Below are 16,958 nucleotides of genomic sequence, written 5' to 3' on the forward strand. Positions count from 1 at the left end.
AACGCCTACGCAGGGGAATATTGGTGGGCGGTGTGGTGTGTGCAGTGGGGTGGGGGAGGGGGCCGCCGGATATAGGGAATTTTAATTTGTCGCGTCGTTTAAACGCGAACACTGAAATATCGTTGGCAACCCTTTAACGCCGTTGTCGAATGTCGAATGTCGAATGTCGGAACGTCATCGCGGCCATTGAAGCGTTACCCCATCCCAGATTCCCCATTCCCATTCCGCATCTCCCTACCCCGCGAAAATCCCACCGAGTATACTCGCACTCCAGAAGCATCTAGGAGCACAAAAATAATGGGGATTATCTTTAACCATAGATCAAATAGTGTGGCAGGGAAACCTCTCGCAGATCGGGCAACAGTAAGGCGAGAAATCCCACAAATAGAATTCCACAGAACTGCTGAAGATCGCGATTCCGATTCTATCGGGGAAATGGGTATCCTCTAGTCCGGATACCGACTACATCGTATTCATTGTATATTTTTTTTAAAATCGTTTGGGTGGTTTTTATTAGGCCGCTTGTCTCCGCTCGCCCGCTCTCTTTCACTGTCTGGGCACATTATTTATGGTCGCGCATTTGCATTTTGATGGTTGCACACAAACACACACATACAGACCCCCACCCCCCCTTAACTCCTTCAATGGCTGGCTGACTGTCAACCCTTTGAGGCAAGCAGCACAGTACACAGTCCACAGTCCACAGTGCACAGGTGTGTGTATGCGTGAGCTCTTTTTATGACCGCTGCAACCGAAAAATTGAAAACAAATTTCCACGTATTGATAGCTGCTATCCATTGCCACCCCCCCCCCCCCTTCCCCCCTCTCCACATCTCCATGCGCAGCCCCAGCCCCAGCCACAGACCGCGGCTCGGTTGCGCTTCAGAGGATAATCGTAAAAAGGGGAAATTGCGCTTATAAAATGATCAGAGCCAGGATACGGCAATGTTTGCTGGGGAACGGGGGTGGGGTTCCTCCCCGTTGCCGTGTTCGGCTTGATTAGGCCCTGCCCTTGCCCTTGCTCTTACCGCTGGCCGAGGTGATGACTGCGTCAGCTCTTTTTTTTATTTCAGTCATCTGGGTTGGGGTGCGGGTCGGGTCGGGTCCTCCCCAAAGGTGAGGCTTAAGCTGTTCAAATCCCCCCGAACTGACTTAATTTCCGCCACGGACCAACCAGCATCTGTTTGCGTTGTGGGAACAATGTGGAAATGAAACAAATATGAAATCGCCTAATTGGAACGATTTGGAAAAGAGAGGAAGAAGATAGATTATTAAGCATACATTATTCGGAATTGTAACTTAAAAATATCCAATGGCATGGGCGTTCCTCTCGGATCGGAGCCAACAGTAAGAGTAGCTCGTTGAATGGGTTCCTGTGGAAATGGCATTGATCTCTCTCATATTTTAAACAGTTGGGTACACATCGTATTTGGCATCGTGTTTCGCATTGAGGCATCAAAGATTGCACTTTCAGAATCGGTGGAAAGGAGGAGGGATTACTCTTTGAATGGGAACGGAACACTTTGGGATGGGAGCTTGGATAATGGGAACATTCCATTCAGGCACTCATCGTTCACGAATAGCGAATCATCACGGGAGTCAGTCGCCAACTGAATCACATGCATCGCCATCGAAATCATCATCATCGTCATCGTCATTGTCGGGTTGTCAACAGTTTTGGGCTTTTGTTGTTCACAAATCAAAGCCTGGCAAAAGGGTATGACAGCAGGAATGACAGAGTTTGGGCGATGGGGGTAACTGGGTACGGGGTACGGGGGTACGGGGAATGCGTTGTTGACAAGTTGAGCATTTTAATTGCTGCCGTGCGGCCGCTTACGTACAACAACAACTCCGCCCATGGAATCGGATCGAATGGGATGGGGATGACATTATTGGGGGTGAGGGTGCGGGTGGGGTGCGCAACCCTTTCGCGGTGCTGCACGCAAAGAGTCAACTTCCTGTGCGTATCCACAAAATGCGCTAACTAATCAAATATGCATAACAAACTTGAACCAACCAACCTGGCCAGGCCAAGCCAGGCCACTGCCAGTGCCACTGCCACCACCCCTGGGCAATGGGCTCACGCAATGTCTACGCACCGCACAAAAGGGTTCGGGAATCGAAAGTATGACAAGCATTTCGTCGATTTAACCCAATGTCCCCATCCGGTAAGTCCCTGTCCGTGTCCCTGTCCGTGTCCTTGTCCGTGTCTGTATCCGTGTTGGCCATTGAGTCGAGTTGCTGCTAAATTATTGCTGCTCGTTGTGGCTGTCGCTGTGACTGTGACTTCTCTAACCCGTAAAACTATTATTATGATCATTATGACTGCGACTCTGTCACTGGCACCGCCCTCATGGTATGGTATGGCACGGCTTGGCATGGAGCATGGGTATGTGTGCCCGGGTAGAACCCGCAACAACTTTCAACACGCACTTTGACGCACACTCTCCCTCCCTCTGGGGTTGTCTGTCGCTCATAAATGTTTTGGCAATAAAACGCAAGTTATAATAATGCCAATTCATGGCTAGTGGCGGAGATATCTAAATATTTATACCAGTGAGTGTTTACATGTTCCGTTCTGTTCTGTTCTCTTCTGTTGTTGTCTTGTTTGGCCCAAATGATATGCTGAGCTACTCGCTCGTTGATCGCACAGCGAGACTTCAGATTGAATTTACCTCTGGCACTCGTTGCTTGAAGATCTGTTAAGATTCTGTCTGAGTTAACCTCTCCCGCTACTAATCATAGTTTAATCGTTTAATTAGCTCAGTCTCAGTGTTGGAAGTTGGAGTGGGAGTGGGAGCATGGCTAAGGCCTGGGGGAAGCATCCGCTATTGTTGTCAACATCGACATAACCCTTTTGTCGAGCAGTTGGTGGTGGCGACACTGGCGACATTGGTGCAGCGGCGGCGGCAATTAATAATACGTAATTTATGTTCCGCATTCAATTCTATTTGACTTTCGGCCCAAAACACTCAAACTTATTGACAGGGTCGGGGCTATATGGCTATGCGTGGGCCGCGGGAAGGGTTACGCTACCCAAAGGGTTTTACTGCCGCACTTAAGCTCTCGCCTTTGCGCCTTTGCTAGTGAAGCGTTACAATTTACAACCGGCGACGGCAGTCGGGCGTAACCAACCGAACCATTCGAATTTCGAACAGCTCTCGTTCGATGCGGGCTGGCGGCGCATTCGATTGCCGATTGGCAATTGCGGAGACGGGGACGGGGACGGGGACGCGGTCCGTGAGGGGTCCGTGGTCTGCACATGGATGATGCCAATCTACCCTGGAGGAGCCTTATCCCCGGCTAATCCACTATCATGCCGCCCGCGACAAGTGCAGGATTCAGCGTTCGTGTCGAATTCTATTAGACCGGCAAAGAGTGCTTAACGCTTGGCTTAGTCAAGGGTTAGCCGACTGGAGCCGGGCGATAATCGCCGCTCGCCACTCGCCTAATCCAAGGTGTCTGTGCCTGTTTCCATTAGTTCACAATTTGCAGGCAAAGTTTTTATTGAATTAAATGTTACACCTTCGACGTCCGGACAACAGGGTTTTCACTTTGGGGTTGGGCCAAGCACCAAAGATGGCAAAGTGCTTAAATCATCAACGTCGAGTCTATTAGGTTGAGTGGGTAAGCGGAAAAAGGCCCACAAATCGACTTACTTTACACAGATTGCGGGCTTGTTGTCGCACATCTTTGCAATCCTTTTGACATACTCGAAATCTAATCTGGTGGGTGTATTTCTAGCAGCCTCTGACTAATTATTATTCTCTAGGGATCAGAAGATCCATAGCCCATAGCTCTTGGCAGAGTGTCACTTTTCCGTACTTACCTAAATTATTTGGACCCGCGCAGATCTCACGTACTTCTCTTTGGCTTCGATTTTGGATCCTCATTGGGGAGCAATAAAAGCAAGTCCGCGGTAGTAAATCCGTATGTGCATTGCCTGTCCATTGATTCGGTGGGCTAGGACTCCACTCGCCATGACATGGCTCATGAGTCATGACATGAGGATGTGCGAATGGGGTGCCATGTGTGCCGGAGGATGATGAACTAATTATGCCACGCACTGTTTGCCCAACATTTTCATTTCGGTATTTATTTATTTATTTATTGACGCACTGCTCATTTGGTTCCTTTTCTGGGAGGGGGAAACGACAGGCTAATGAACAATGCAAATGGCAAATGGCAGAGGGGAGGGGGAAAACCACAAGGACAAAGAGCCAAACAGCCAAACAGCCAAAAGCATTCGAATTTCGAAAACCAGGCAAATAATGAACAGGAAAACTAATAAAACACGAAACGCACTGCACTGATTTCGGTTTCATGTTTCTTGTTTGCATCCACAATAAATATCGATGGGTTCTTTTTTTAGTAATAATTTTTATTTAATTTCCTTTGTTTTGTTGTTGTTTAATTAATTTTTATATATAATTGCAGTGACATGAGGTGTTGTTGCTTCTTCATTTAATTTTATCCATATACATACATATATATTTAAATATATATCATATATATTCTTTTATACATATACATATATATTGAATTTGTTCTTGTTCGTGCTGTTGCTTGTTGTTGTTGTTGTTGTTTTTGTTCTTTTCGGGTTTGTTTGCATTTGTTTAAATTTAATTAACTATAATTAATATTGCTTTTGCGTATAATTCATTCAAAAAACAGCTAAACCAACAGAAAAAAAAAGTATCCATTTGATTTTTTGTTTTTTTTTTTGCTAATATCATAATGCAGATGATAAAGATGATGGTGATAATGATGAGTGGTGGTGTTGCTGGTGCTAGGGATGCAGATGATGATGTTCGCATTTATCGGGATTATAAGGAAAACAAATTGCTACAGAAATTGTATTTTTTTTATACTTTTTCTTTTCTTTTCTTGTTGGGTGTGTGTGTTGCGTGTGTTTCTGTGTGTGTGGTGTGTTTGTGTGTGGGTAAGAAGGTGGGAAGGGGGAGTATGTTTTAGGGGGCGTGGCCTGTCTGTTAGCTTTGCGTCTTTGTCGCTCTCTCTTAAATTATGCGAGGAACATGCGTTGAATTCAACTCTTTTCGTTTTCGTCTTCTATTCACTTCACTTCACTTCACTTCTCTTCCCTTTCCATTTCCATTTCTCTGTCTCTATCTCTTTCACTTACGCAACACAAAAGAGGAATTTCTTTCAGTTTCTACACTTCATTTCTTTTCAGTTTTCACTTTTTCATTTACTACTAATTAAAAAAAAAATTATATTTTTTTTATTGTATACCTGTACTACATATGCATATATGATATAAACACACACATCAGACTCGCGCCCTAAAATTAGCATCTCAGAGTGGGGCCTAAAGCGAGTCTCTTCTAATAGACAAAGAAAAAAAAACCTTAAATAAAAATACAAAAAAATATTATCTTGTTCTTTGGTTTTAGAACTTAAATGTACGAAAAAAAAATGCCAAAAAAAAAACCTTACATGTAAGTATGGTAAAATTAGGAAAAGTTCTCATAGTTTAGTTGGTGCTCGGGGCTGGGGGGTGTGTTTATTTTGTTTAGTTTTAAGCATTTCCCCAAGGGCCTGCGACTGGGTTTGGGGTCATCACTGGGTGGTTCGTGTCTCGGCTAGGTGAGTGTCTCTGCACAGGATGTACAGGAGCGGATCGCCCCGGCCACGGTGGCCCCAAAAATATATTGAGTTGGGGCCTGTGAGTTACAGTTGGGAGTGTGTGCGTGTGTGTGTGTGTGTGTGGTGTAATGTGTGTGTGTGCTTGTGTGTTTACGGTATCTTGGTACTTAGCAGCTACATAAATTATTTTTAAATATATGTATATATAAGTATATATTTATATATATCCATGTATATATATATATACTATATCTGTATAGGTTTTATAATTAATTTTCATTTACGTTTACTAAAAAAAAATTGTTCATCCTAGAGCTAAGAAAAAAAATTGCATTTATTTTTTTGTTGTTATTTTTTATGTTTTTTCTCCATCTTTGCCTTGGGGTTTGTTTTGCCTAAGATTACAATCGTACAATGTGTGTATGCATATACAATGTATATATGTATGTACATATAGTATATGCATCTATATAAACGCTATGTGTACTATATGTCTGTGTATACATGTATAGGTAGGTATATATAGAGGCGCCATCTTTGATGTTGCTTTTTCCGATCGTACAATATCAATATACATATAGATGTGTGTATGTGTATGCGTGTATGCATGTGTGTGTGAGTGTGGGTGTGAGTGTCGAGGGGCTAAATATATTTCTGATATATATATATATATATGTTATACCATTTATAAATTTGTCTGCTCCGATATGGGAGCTTTTCCTCTGCTTGCATTTCATATCCATTTATGTTCTGTTCTGTTTACAAAGGTATCTCGGGGTCATTCCTTTCCTGCAACATCCCCACTGAGCCAAGATCGGCCCTCCTCTCCCCCCGCCATTATCTACCCTCTATCTCTTCGCTCTCTCGCTGTTCGCTCTGCATTGGGCCCCACCAGAGTTTCTACGGGCTACACGTTGCTTAGAAACGACACAAAAAAAAAAGATTACTTTCTCTGTGGGGTCGAAATCCAGAGCGATGCCACACATCCATCAATACATCCAGGAGCGAGATGGAGGGCAGCAGCTGAAAGGGTAGAGGGGTACATCCAGGGAGGGGCTGGGCGGTTGGGGGCTGGGGTTGGGTTTTCACTATATGCTACAAATGCCTACATACTAAAATTATGCTGGGGGGTGGGGGCGGAGGTCGCGCCGATGATATACACAACAGTGGGGTGTGCAGGTGCAGGAGCATGGGTTGGGGAGGGGGGTGTCGCTAGACGACTGCCACGGGCGAGGACCAGGACCAGGACCTGGCTGGGAGCGGACTGGGGGCATGGCGGCCCCAGCTGAGTTGGGGCGCAGGCTAAAGGCGTTGCAACAGACCCGTCTGCGGTCAGACATCGACATCGAGGTCGATCACCGAGCTGCGGTCGTGCTCGTCCTCATCATCGTCCACATCGTCCTCCATCTCGAGCTCCAGCTCCAGGCCGTCCTCCTCGCAATCGGAGCGGCCGTCCAGTAATTGTCACTGATCCGTGGCCGCCGCCGCCGCCCCATGGTGCCCCGGTTGCTGGTGCGGATGCGAGTGCGCGTGCGAGTGCGGATGCGAATGCGAGTGAGCTTGCGGATGCTGATGGTGGGCCTGCGTGTGGTGGTGCAGCTGGGCCGTCTCCTCGGCCAGTTGCAGGGCCGCGGCCGCAGCAGCCGCCGCAGCTGCGGCGCTGCCATTGTGCTGCACCTCCAGCCCGTTGACCATCTTCTCCATGCTCTTCAGCTCCGAGGGGGAGTGCTGGGGCTGCGACTGCTGCTGTTGCTGCTGCTGGGCCTGGCGCTTCAGCAGCGAGGGCGGCGTGGTGGGCGACATTGATATGGGGCGCGTGGGCGGAGAGTGGGAGGAGGCCCGCGGCCTGGGGCTGGAGCTGAGGCTACGGGGTCCGTTCTCCACGCCTCCGCCGGATCCGCCGGCGCCCAGCACACCGGGCGGAGGTCCGTCGGCGCCCCCGCCGCCACTGCGGTTCGCATTCGATCCCGGGGTTACGGCGTCGAAGGCGGAGCCCAGGCTGCCCGGCAGACTGTACGGCGAGAAGCGGTGGCTCTTGAGGCCCTGCAGCGGGGAGACGGGCGTGTGGCCGGCCGCCGCGTAGGCGTGGCCGAAGAGCGCCGGGTGCTGGGCGGCCAGCGCCAGCTGGGCGTTGAAGAGCAGCCCGGGATTGAGGCCGGCGGGGCTCATGGCGGCGGCCGCGGCCGGGTTGTGCAGCAGCCCCAGGTGGTGCGGCGGATAGAGGCCGTGCGGATAGAGGTAAGGCAACAGATGCGGCGACGGGTGGATCGGTGGGCCCACCGAGATGTTCGGCGAGGGGTAGCTGCCGCCGGGATTGAGGCCAGCCGCTGCAGCGGCCGCTGCCGCCGTGGCGCCCACCCCCTCCTTGGGGCTGCCCGTGGAGGTGGGTCGAAAGGCACCGCCGGTGCTGCCGCCGACACTCTCGGAGCAGCTCGAGTCGCTTCCGTCCCGCTCCACGTCCGCGTCCGCCTGCAGGCGTCGCCGTAGTGCGTCCTCCGCATTGGCATTGGCCGCAGCCGCCGCCGCATGCTCCCCGGCTCCGGCACCCGCCAAGTGATTGAACCAAGCGGCCAGCGCTGATGAATGGAAACAGAAGTAGGGAGAACAGAGAGCAGATTAGTCAGCTGATCCGCACGGCTTGGGCAGATGGATCCTGCATTGAGATCCCCTCGAATGTACTCACCCGAGTGCTGGTGCGCGTGCATCTGCTGCAGCGAATGGCTCAAGGGCAGCAGCGGACTCTGCGGCGGCCCCACCACATCCAGCAGCTTGTCGTCATCGTCCTGCTGGTCGAGCAGTGCCGCCGCGTGCGGATGCATGTGCGGCGGTCGGCCGGCATGCCCCAGATGCAGCGGCGCCCGGGAGCTGCTCACGTGCGTCGGATTGAGCTTGTCCGAGTCGGACCCTCGATTAGACATCAGCGCCTGCCTGTAACAACAATTGTACGAAGGACAACGACACAAATTAGAACATCCACGTGTACATAGGTGCATATATGTATAATGGAGGGACTCTGGACTCTGGACCCACAGCACTCCATAAGCGCAGATTGCCGACAACCGACTAACCCTGTGGATTTTCTGGTTGATTTTCCAGCGGAATTTTCGGGGGATCAGAGACCCAAGCTTTGATAATATTGTTGCTAACTGAAATATCTGCTAAATGATAAACCAACGCTGGCGGCAGCCATTCAGCCGTCCCTCCAGCCCCTGCTCTGGCACTGGCTCCAGCTCCTGGCTGGATGGCTGGGCTGTCAGGACCGTAACCTTAATTGAATTGTAACAATGCGAAGCGGAAACGGGCCGCACAGCCAGTCTGTGTGTGTCTATGTCTGGGGCTGACAATGAAATTGAAAAATAATTCAAAACACGTTAGTGTAATTTAGTGTCTGCCCTGTCGGCCCCGTACGTTTGTGGCCCCGTCCAGGTCCTTATCCTGCCTTAGCCTTTCAATTTTCATTTTCATTTTTTTTTTCCGCGCGCCGCTTTTTGCTGTTGCTGTTCACACATCAAAGCCGTTGCTGTGCCTCACAAATTGGGCAATTTTAGCCACACACACACATAGTCGCATGTGTATGTGTATGGGTGTGTGTGTGTGTGTGTGTGTGTGTATCATTATCACAGAAACCACACCCAAACCACCCATGCGAACCACCCATTTGATGGCTGCATTTCTGGCATTGCGCCAGAGGCGTCTTCTTTTACACTTAACTGTTTTTCCACATTCGACCATTTCGGCACCTGCCTTTATACCATACGACTACATGGGTGTATATGGTTGTATATGGGTGTGTGTGTGTGAGCCTAATTTAATAGCAAATCAATTTGTGTTAATCCAGGCAACGTATCTGACCCACCCACTTAACTACAGAGGCCAAGAAAGCCAGCTCTGAAGCTCTGACTCTGAAGTCGGCGCAGAGTCGAAAAAGGAGCGAAAAACAATTGCGGTTAAACAGTGGCGGATGGAGGCAGCGCCCGGCTTAGGGCGAAAGATAACATCGAATGTCGATGGCAACGAAGGGATGGAGAGATTGGGGTGACTAATAGCCCTAATAATGGATATTTGGTATTGTTTCGACACTGAGGAACATCAGTCGAATATAGTACGAAACCAGAAGAAGGGTTAGGAGGTTATCTTTGGATTCGAATCATCAACGAGGAATCTGAAGGCTCTAAGTTTCCAACACTGAGTGGAGGGAGAGAGCCGTAGAACTTCCCTACGCCTGAACCGCTCCTGGGTCTCGTCTCACATGCAGCTCGCACATGAAATTCGGGTGCCGAGCCCCACAGCCCTGCCCTGAAGAAGTCGTTTGCGTTTATCTTTTGCCCTTTTCTCTATCATTGTTGTTGTGTGCCGAAGTGAACGCCCTGAAAAGGGGCCCATGGGTGGGGGTGGACTCTGAAGAAATTGCGCCGTTTTGTGTGCTCTGTAATTTTTGAATTACGTCTAAATTTGCGGCTTAAACAGCCCAAGAACGCCCACAAAAGCTCGACCGACCCCGTATCCCCGTATCCCACCTCTCCTTCTCTTACTGATTCTCTTGCTGTTTCGCCATCTCCATCTATGGCTCTATGACTCTCTGTCTCTCCTGTCCTGCCCGGAGTTCATATCCGCTTGGTGGGACTGCTGTTGATAGCAGAAAGCGGCTATTGTCAACTAACGCCTTGGGCTTTTTAGCCTCTCGAATGGAAATAATAAAAGGAAGGAGAGTTCAGGGTGCAGGGTGCACCCAGGGGTTGGTGGGGGGGTTTGTATAAGTGCTGCTATGTACTCCTGGGGTGTGAGACCTATTTTTTGTTGCTGCTGTTGCTGCTGTTGCTGCACAGAGAAAAGAAGTTTTCAATTGCTTCGACGGCGGCTGCTGGCTGTTAAAACGTTTTCACTTTAGATTTCCGGTTCCCATTTCGCCTAAAGGCCATCTCGCGATGGGATGATGCTATGGAATATGCGATTCCGGCGGAAGTTGCGCACTGCGAAGTGGTTAAGCGGCACTGCTAGAGGGTAGATGGCAGAGGGGTAGCGGTGGATAGAGGTGCTTGCCACCAATTAGCATCTCTCGCTGTCTCTCGCTGTGAAGGGCCCTCATTGGCATCGTCATCATCAGGAGCCACAACACCCATCCAACCATCCACACAGCGTTGACTCTTTGTCGTCATGGCATTGTTGTTCTTGCCGCTAATGAAGGGGCTGCTGGGCAGAAGGGTTGAACGGGTGCAGAGGCAGACAAAAAGCGAGAGAGAAAGAGAGCCTGGACCACAGACAGGGGCACACAAAAAGAGTTGACTAAGTCGTCACTAATTGCCAGGGATTTTTGGCAGGACCAAAACTCAAAGTCCTGCCTACCTTGCCTATCTCCTTCTCCTTCCCTCTGGAATTGTAAGCGGTTTAGCGGTTTTTTTCGGGCTACTCCGCCCCTGCCACTGCCACTTCCACTGCCCCCAGCCCTGACGGCATTTAATTAACAATTGAGGCAAGTCCTCCCATCCCCCGCCCAAGAACGACTGACGGACTGACTGACTGACTAACTGAGCTGCCAACTTGCTGTCACATCAATGACCCGGCAAATTCTGTGATTCTTTTTTGGCACAAAGTGGAAAACAATTTTGTGGCCACAAGACACGGGTGGTGTGCTGTGTGGGTGGTGTGTGGGGGTGGGTGGGTGGCAAAGCTTTGGCTTAGACAACAGACACGCTAATGCCAATCAAGGCTGGAAGTAATCAGTGGAAAAAGGGCGGCCCAAGAGCCAAGCCCAGAGCCCAAAACCCGGTCTGAGTAAATTGTTTGTGTCAATGGAGGAGAGCCGCCAGTGGCAGCTCCGATGAATATGCGATGATATAGGATACGAGCAGAGGAGCCGCCTTGTCATCGCTGCTGGCACACAGGCTGAAAATTGATTTGTAACGTTTAACATGGACATAGACATGGGGATGGACAGGGACACGTACAGGGACACGTACAGGGACACGGACACGGACACGGACATGAACATGACGGGGGCAAGGCCATTCCTCCATTAAATGTCATTCATCATTATGCTAAGTCAGATCACAGAATCACAGAAGCCACCCCCAAACCCACCTAGCACCACCCTTCACTGGAGTCCCCTTGTGGGGAGATGTGTGGCCGGAAACCGGAACCACTCCAAGTGGGATGGAGCCTTGGAATCACTTTCCTCCTCCTCCTCCTCCTCCGCTGCGCTCTGCCATGGACAGAGAGATAGAGAGATTGGAAAATCTCTGCTGGTGAAAAGTCAAAGCATTTTGACCAACATCATTGCCCCGCAGGGTGTCGATGGGCAGCAGTGGGGTGGGGTGGGATGGTGTGGCATGAGATGGATGCCATGCCAGAAGCCAGCAGCTAACAGGAAATTGAAATCAATCCATCAATATGGATTACATGTTCGAGCTGCCGCTGTTGCTGTTGCTGATGCTGATTGCTGCTGTTGCTGCTGTGAGGTGCCAGTCATCGACATTATCCGATGGAGGAGGATGGAGGAGGAGGATGGCCCACCAAAAGCCAGGGGCATCATTAAACAGGAACAACATCATTCCGGCGCCGCACCACACCGCACCCCTGGAGTGGCAGTTTTGTATGACTTGCAATTTGACAATCTGCAGGCTAATTAGTTCCGCATAGATTTGACAAACATTAATGTCGTCTCCCTCCGTTCCGTCCCGTCCCGTTCCCTTCCAATCCAATCCAATCCTTTCGGTTCTGTTTTTGTGTTAATCAAGCCCCAAACAGAAATGAAGCTGTAATGGGGATGCACAGATACAGATACAGAGAGAGAGAGAGAGATGGCAAGTGGAAAGAGATGGAACAGAAATAGAGGAGCGTAAAGAGATGACTGGATGACCAGATAGTCTCTCTGTCCGGAGACAAATTAGTCGAGTCCCAGAGTCCTGCAGCAAAGTTGCCGATTGTCCGACAGCCACAAAAGGGCAAACGATTTGCCCAAAGGAGAGCCTTCTGCTGCTGCTCCTCCCACATCCACATCCACATCCGAGTCCTCGTTACGAGTCCTGATTAGTTTGCTCTTTGATAATGGGTGGAAGGAGGGACCCAGAGTCAGGCAAACTTTCGTTGCTTTGGCCCACATGGAAGAGGTTGGTTCCATCGGTGGACTCTTTAATATAAGTACCCCTCTTCAAAATGGAACAACATCCTCTCACAATTATTATCAGACATTATTGTTAGCTGGTTCTACCAAGGCAGCTAGTCCTCTATCCTTGATCGATTCTTTGGGCTTCGTACTCCTGTGATACTTACTTCTTTTCCCTTTTGCCAGCACCAGTATCACGAAAGCCCTTCGCAAAGGGATTGTTGTCGATTTTCAGTTGAGTTATCTGCCAGGGGAAATAAGAAATTAGTTCAGATCGGATCGGATCGGATCGGATCCCCAATCCGCATGGAGGGGCCATCGCCATCGCCATCACCATCACTTACCTTCTCGTTTTGATATGCAGTTACGGCTATGAACTCGGTCTCCTTGAACACGTACGTGCGAAATGTGGAGTACGGCAGCTTCAGTATGTCGTTGGCGCGCACCAGGTGGAAACGCGGCTGATACTTGTGCATCGAGTTCAGTATGGTCTATGGGAGAGCGGAAGATACAAGGGGTGGAGAGCGGGGTAGCGATTAGTGAGCTTGTTCTGCAACTGTGGCCAGTTCAACCAGCCAAAGAATAACAAAAAGAAACGAACCCAAAACGAACGATGAAACGATGAAGAACTATGAAGAATCCTGACTCTGGCCCTGACTTGACAAAACTCACACAAAGAGAGGAACACAGAGATATCCGTGGATTGGCAATGGCTTAGGCCAGAGGAGTCCGAGTCCGAGTGCAGGCCCGAAAATGCAAAGGCATAGCTGAGCTGAGCTGAGCTGACGGTTGCAACATCAGGCAGCGACCACCCACCAAAGAGCACGAGGAGAGCACAGGGAGGACGAAGAGGAAGAGGAAGAGGAGGAGGAGGAGAACTCCAGCTGGGGACAAAGGAGAGTTGACAGAGAACAGAGGATCCAGAAGGCAGCAGGGAGCAGGGAGCAGGCAGCAGGGCGCGTGGTGCTGTTACCAATACAAAGTTGTGTCATAAAATATGAATTTGTTCTGCCTTAGTCAGGCGGCGAGACACAGACCCCCCAAGCAAGCTCAGCCAGAGGCTTTCCTGCAACCTTCGTTGGAAGACCCCAGCCCCCCTCCGAATCCAAGGCATTTCGATGCGATTCGATTCGCTTCGCTTCGGTTTGGTTCGGGGCGACTGTTGCAAAAGGAACACCTTTTTAATTACCATAACTCGTCGCGGCTCGACTTCGATTAAGCGACAAACAGGCCTAGACCCGGACAGAGACTCGACTCGACTCGACTCGACTCGGGGTCTGGGCTTTCAGCCAGTTTTTTTTGTCGCTGCGTGTGGACCCCACAAGCAGCCCCCGGACGCCATTTTGTTCGTGTAATTTCAGAAAAGAAAAAAAAACTACAAACAAAAACAAGAATCAAACAACAACAACAGCAACAACAACCAAAGCAACAACTTGCAGACTTTCGTTGTTTCGACAAGAGGAGAACAACGAGCGAGCGAGCGAGCGAATGAAACGGAATGAGGCAACAACCAAACCAAACCAAGCCCAAGCCAAGCCAAACCAAACCAAAAACCAACCCACAATGTGTATCTCATAGAACGAACATGAACGTGAACGTGAATGTGAATGTGAACGTGTGTCTTGTGCGGCAGGCGGCCTCTGGCGGGTATCTGCTACGAGTGCACGAGTGTACGAGTATCTGGTGTCCGTATCCGAGAGCCCGCCGATTCGCACGCCTCTTGCAGCGACCAGCGACCAGCGACCACCAATGGCGAGGGCCAGCGCAAGGTGTGACTTATGTGAGTGCTGTGAATAGCATTCATTTGGGGATGGATTAACGGCCAGCCGGATGGCACGGGCTGAACGAGTGGAGTGGAGTGTGTGGCCAAAAGACGCGCGAAGTGCTCTGGATGAATGGCCAAACGATCATGTGAATCCAAGATGAAGATCCAAGCATCGGCATTCCTGAACGAATCATCGATGAATTATTTTGTATTTATTTGCGCATGATGTCATTCATTTATGGGAAATTTGAACTGTGAATCAACGTGGGTTCTGGCTCTGGCTCCTCTGCTCTCATTTTCATTGTTGGAATTTATGCAATCATTCGAGGGGCGAATGCGCCCATCTGCGCCCCACTCCCCAGCACCCAGCACCCAGCCCCCATTCAACGCACACACTCAGCCTCTCGCCGCCCATTCGCATTCACCGCAGCACTCATTAGTTTGAGTACAGCGCACTCAGTCGAACACTTCACGTGTCCGAAACCAAGTCCAAAAAGGAGCCAAAAAGATAAGAAAAAAAAATGATTAATTGCCCGCCATTTTGAACTAAACGCTTATTTCTCCAACCCTCCCCAAGCTCCACTACCACCACGTTCTCAAGCTCCCTCTCTCTTCCTTTCTGAGGATTGCCTTTTAAAGGCAAACACTTTATGGCCGGCTGATCCGCGCATCAATCAAACAAAGCCGCACCGTGGGTAATTTGAGCAATTTAGATCGGAAAAAGTAAAATTTCAATTGTTCGAATCTAAATCTAAGTAATGCCGATATCTCTGCGCTATTTTGAATTTTTCTATAATAGTTTTTGCATCAATATTTGCACGACACTCAGCTCCCAAAGTAGTTGTTCAATCTGACCGTTATTTTTATCATTTACTTATTGAAAATATATATTTTTAAATTTAAGTTTGTCCCTGCTAGATTGGTCAAATCGCCCACTGTGAGCCGAAGCGAACCAAATCGAACCGAGCCGAACACAGTCGCAGCGAACCAAACAAATCGAACCCGAGCTGAGCTATCGAGCTCGAGCTCGAGCGAGTCGAAGCGCCGCCGCTGCGTCGCAGTCCATAAATCGCTGGCAAAACGCGTCGCAAACGCGTCCTCTACTTAAAACGTCATTTGCTAATTTGCTTGAAATTTATTGACACATAAATTCATTTTGCTCAACAGCAACAATCATAATTACGCCTGCCTGTCTGTCTGTGGTGCATGTGTGTCTAGAATTTATTGATAAAACAATTTGCATTATTACGTTAATTTTTCATTCGCCTCAAACCCCCATCCCACCATCCATCCCATCCATCCATCCATCCTCTTTCTCCTCCTCTGCGCTGCGCTGCTCTGCTCTGCTCAGGCACATTGCACGAGGCGCAAAATTGTCATTTAAAATGTCATTTTGTCGTCGAGTCGAGTCGAATCGAGTTGAATTGAGTTGAGTTTTGTGCCGAGTTTGAATTGCGATTTAAATGAAAATAACCGTGAAGATAGCCATAAAAATATAAGCATGCCATGCAATGCCAGTGCAATGTGGCTGCTGGCTGCTGGCTGTTGGCTGTTGGCTGCTGCTTTTTTTTCATTTCAGTTTTCCAAATGGGAATAAACAAGTCTAATTAGACGTGAAGTGCGATTACACACAACACACAGCACACAGCCAGCCAGCCAGCCATCCATCAGATTGATGTCTGGCCTGTCTCGTGATTGACGTGGCTGATTGAATTGATTGGCGAACAAAACCAAACCAAACCAAAGCAAAAGCAAATCAAACCAAATGCAATTATGCATCAAATATTGCCTAGATTTTTAGCACATATGATTGCCATAGCCAGCCACATTGCGGCACGTATCTGGAGTGCAGCAAACATCGTCACGATGTGCGACAACATCCCATCCACTCCACTCCACTCCACTCCACGAAGTCTCGGAGCAACAGCAGCAGCAGCAGCATCTTTGGCTTTGGTGATTGCTCCGCTCCGCTCCTCTCCTCTCTCTCCACTCACTTTCCTCTCGCACATTGACAAAGTACGAGTACAATCCAATCCGTGGAGCAGTTAATCACTCTATATATCGCCCCGGGTGACAACTGATTGAGCCGCCGGCGGTCAATACCAAAAATGGTCCGACAATTTTTGCCCCCAGCCCAGTAGCCTTCCTCTGACACGGTTGTTTGCTTCTTGCCGGGTTGATGGTTGCTGTTGCTGCTGCTGTTGCTCCTGTTGCTGCTGTTGCTGCTACGTGCTGCTACTTCAAGTTGCATCTGCACCCAGCTTGAGCTTTCAGTCTCTCTCTCTCTCTCTCCTTCGCTCTCCTTCGCTCTCTGGCTCCCTCTGCTCTGTGCTCCTGCTGCACTCCCCCTCCTCCACGGAGCAACACGTTTGTTTTGGGCTTTTGCGTGTTGATTGCTAAAAGGTAAAATTGCTTCTGCTGCTTCTGCTGCTTCTGCTGCTGTTGAGATTTCTGTCTCGGTGTTGCTGCTGCTGTTGCTGCTGC

General features: G+C 49.4%; 1 protein-coding gene across 4 annotated transcripts in view; it reads right to left on the reverse strand.

Moving 5' to 3' along the window:
* Positions 1-6,291: 6,291 nt before the first annotated feature.
* The window catches only part of LOC111082036 (optomotor-blind protein), a 65,065-nt gene continuing 54,398 nt past the window's right edge, over positions 6,292-16,958 (reverse strand). For 2 of the 4 annotated variants that reach the window (XM_041594527.1, XM_041594525.1), the window contains exons 4-7: positions 13,054-13,200; positions 12,877-12,953; positions 8,291-8,541; positions 6,292-8,183 (exon numbers count right to left, since the gene is read on the reverse strand). In XM_041594527.1, the coding sequence (XP_041450461.1) occupies positions 7,072-8,183; positions 8,291-8,541; positions 12,877-12,953; positions 13,054-13,200 (1,587 nt within the window). In that variant the 3' untranslated portion in view covers positions 6,292-7,071. Of the gene's footprint in view, positions 8,184-8,290; positions 8,545-12,876; positions 12,954-13,053; positions 13,201-16,958 lie in introns of all 4 variants that reach the window. The other 2 variants (XM_041594526.1, XM_041594524.1) reach the window with 1 other exon arrangement.

This window comes from Drosophila obscura, unplaced genomic scaffold (assembly GCF_018151105.1).
Source record: "Drosophila obscura isolate BZ-5 IFL unplaced genomic scaffold, ASM1815110v1 contig_29, whole genome shotgun sequence".
NCBI classification, from domain to species: Eukaryota; Metazoa; Arthropoda; class Insecta; order Diptera; family Drosophilidae; genus Drosophila; species Drosophila obscura.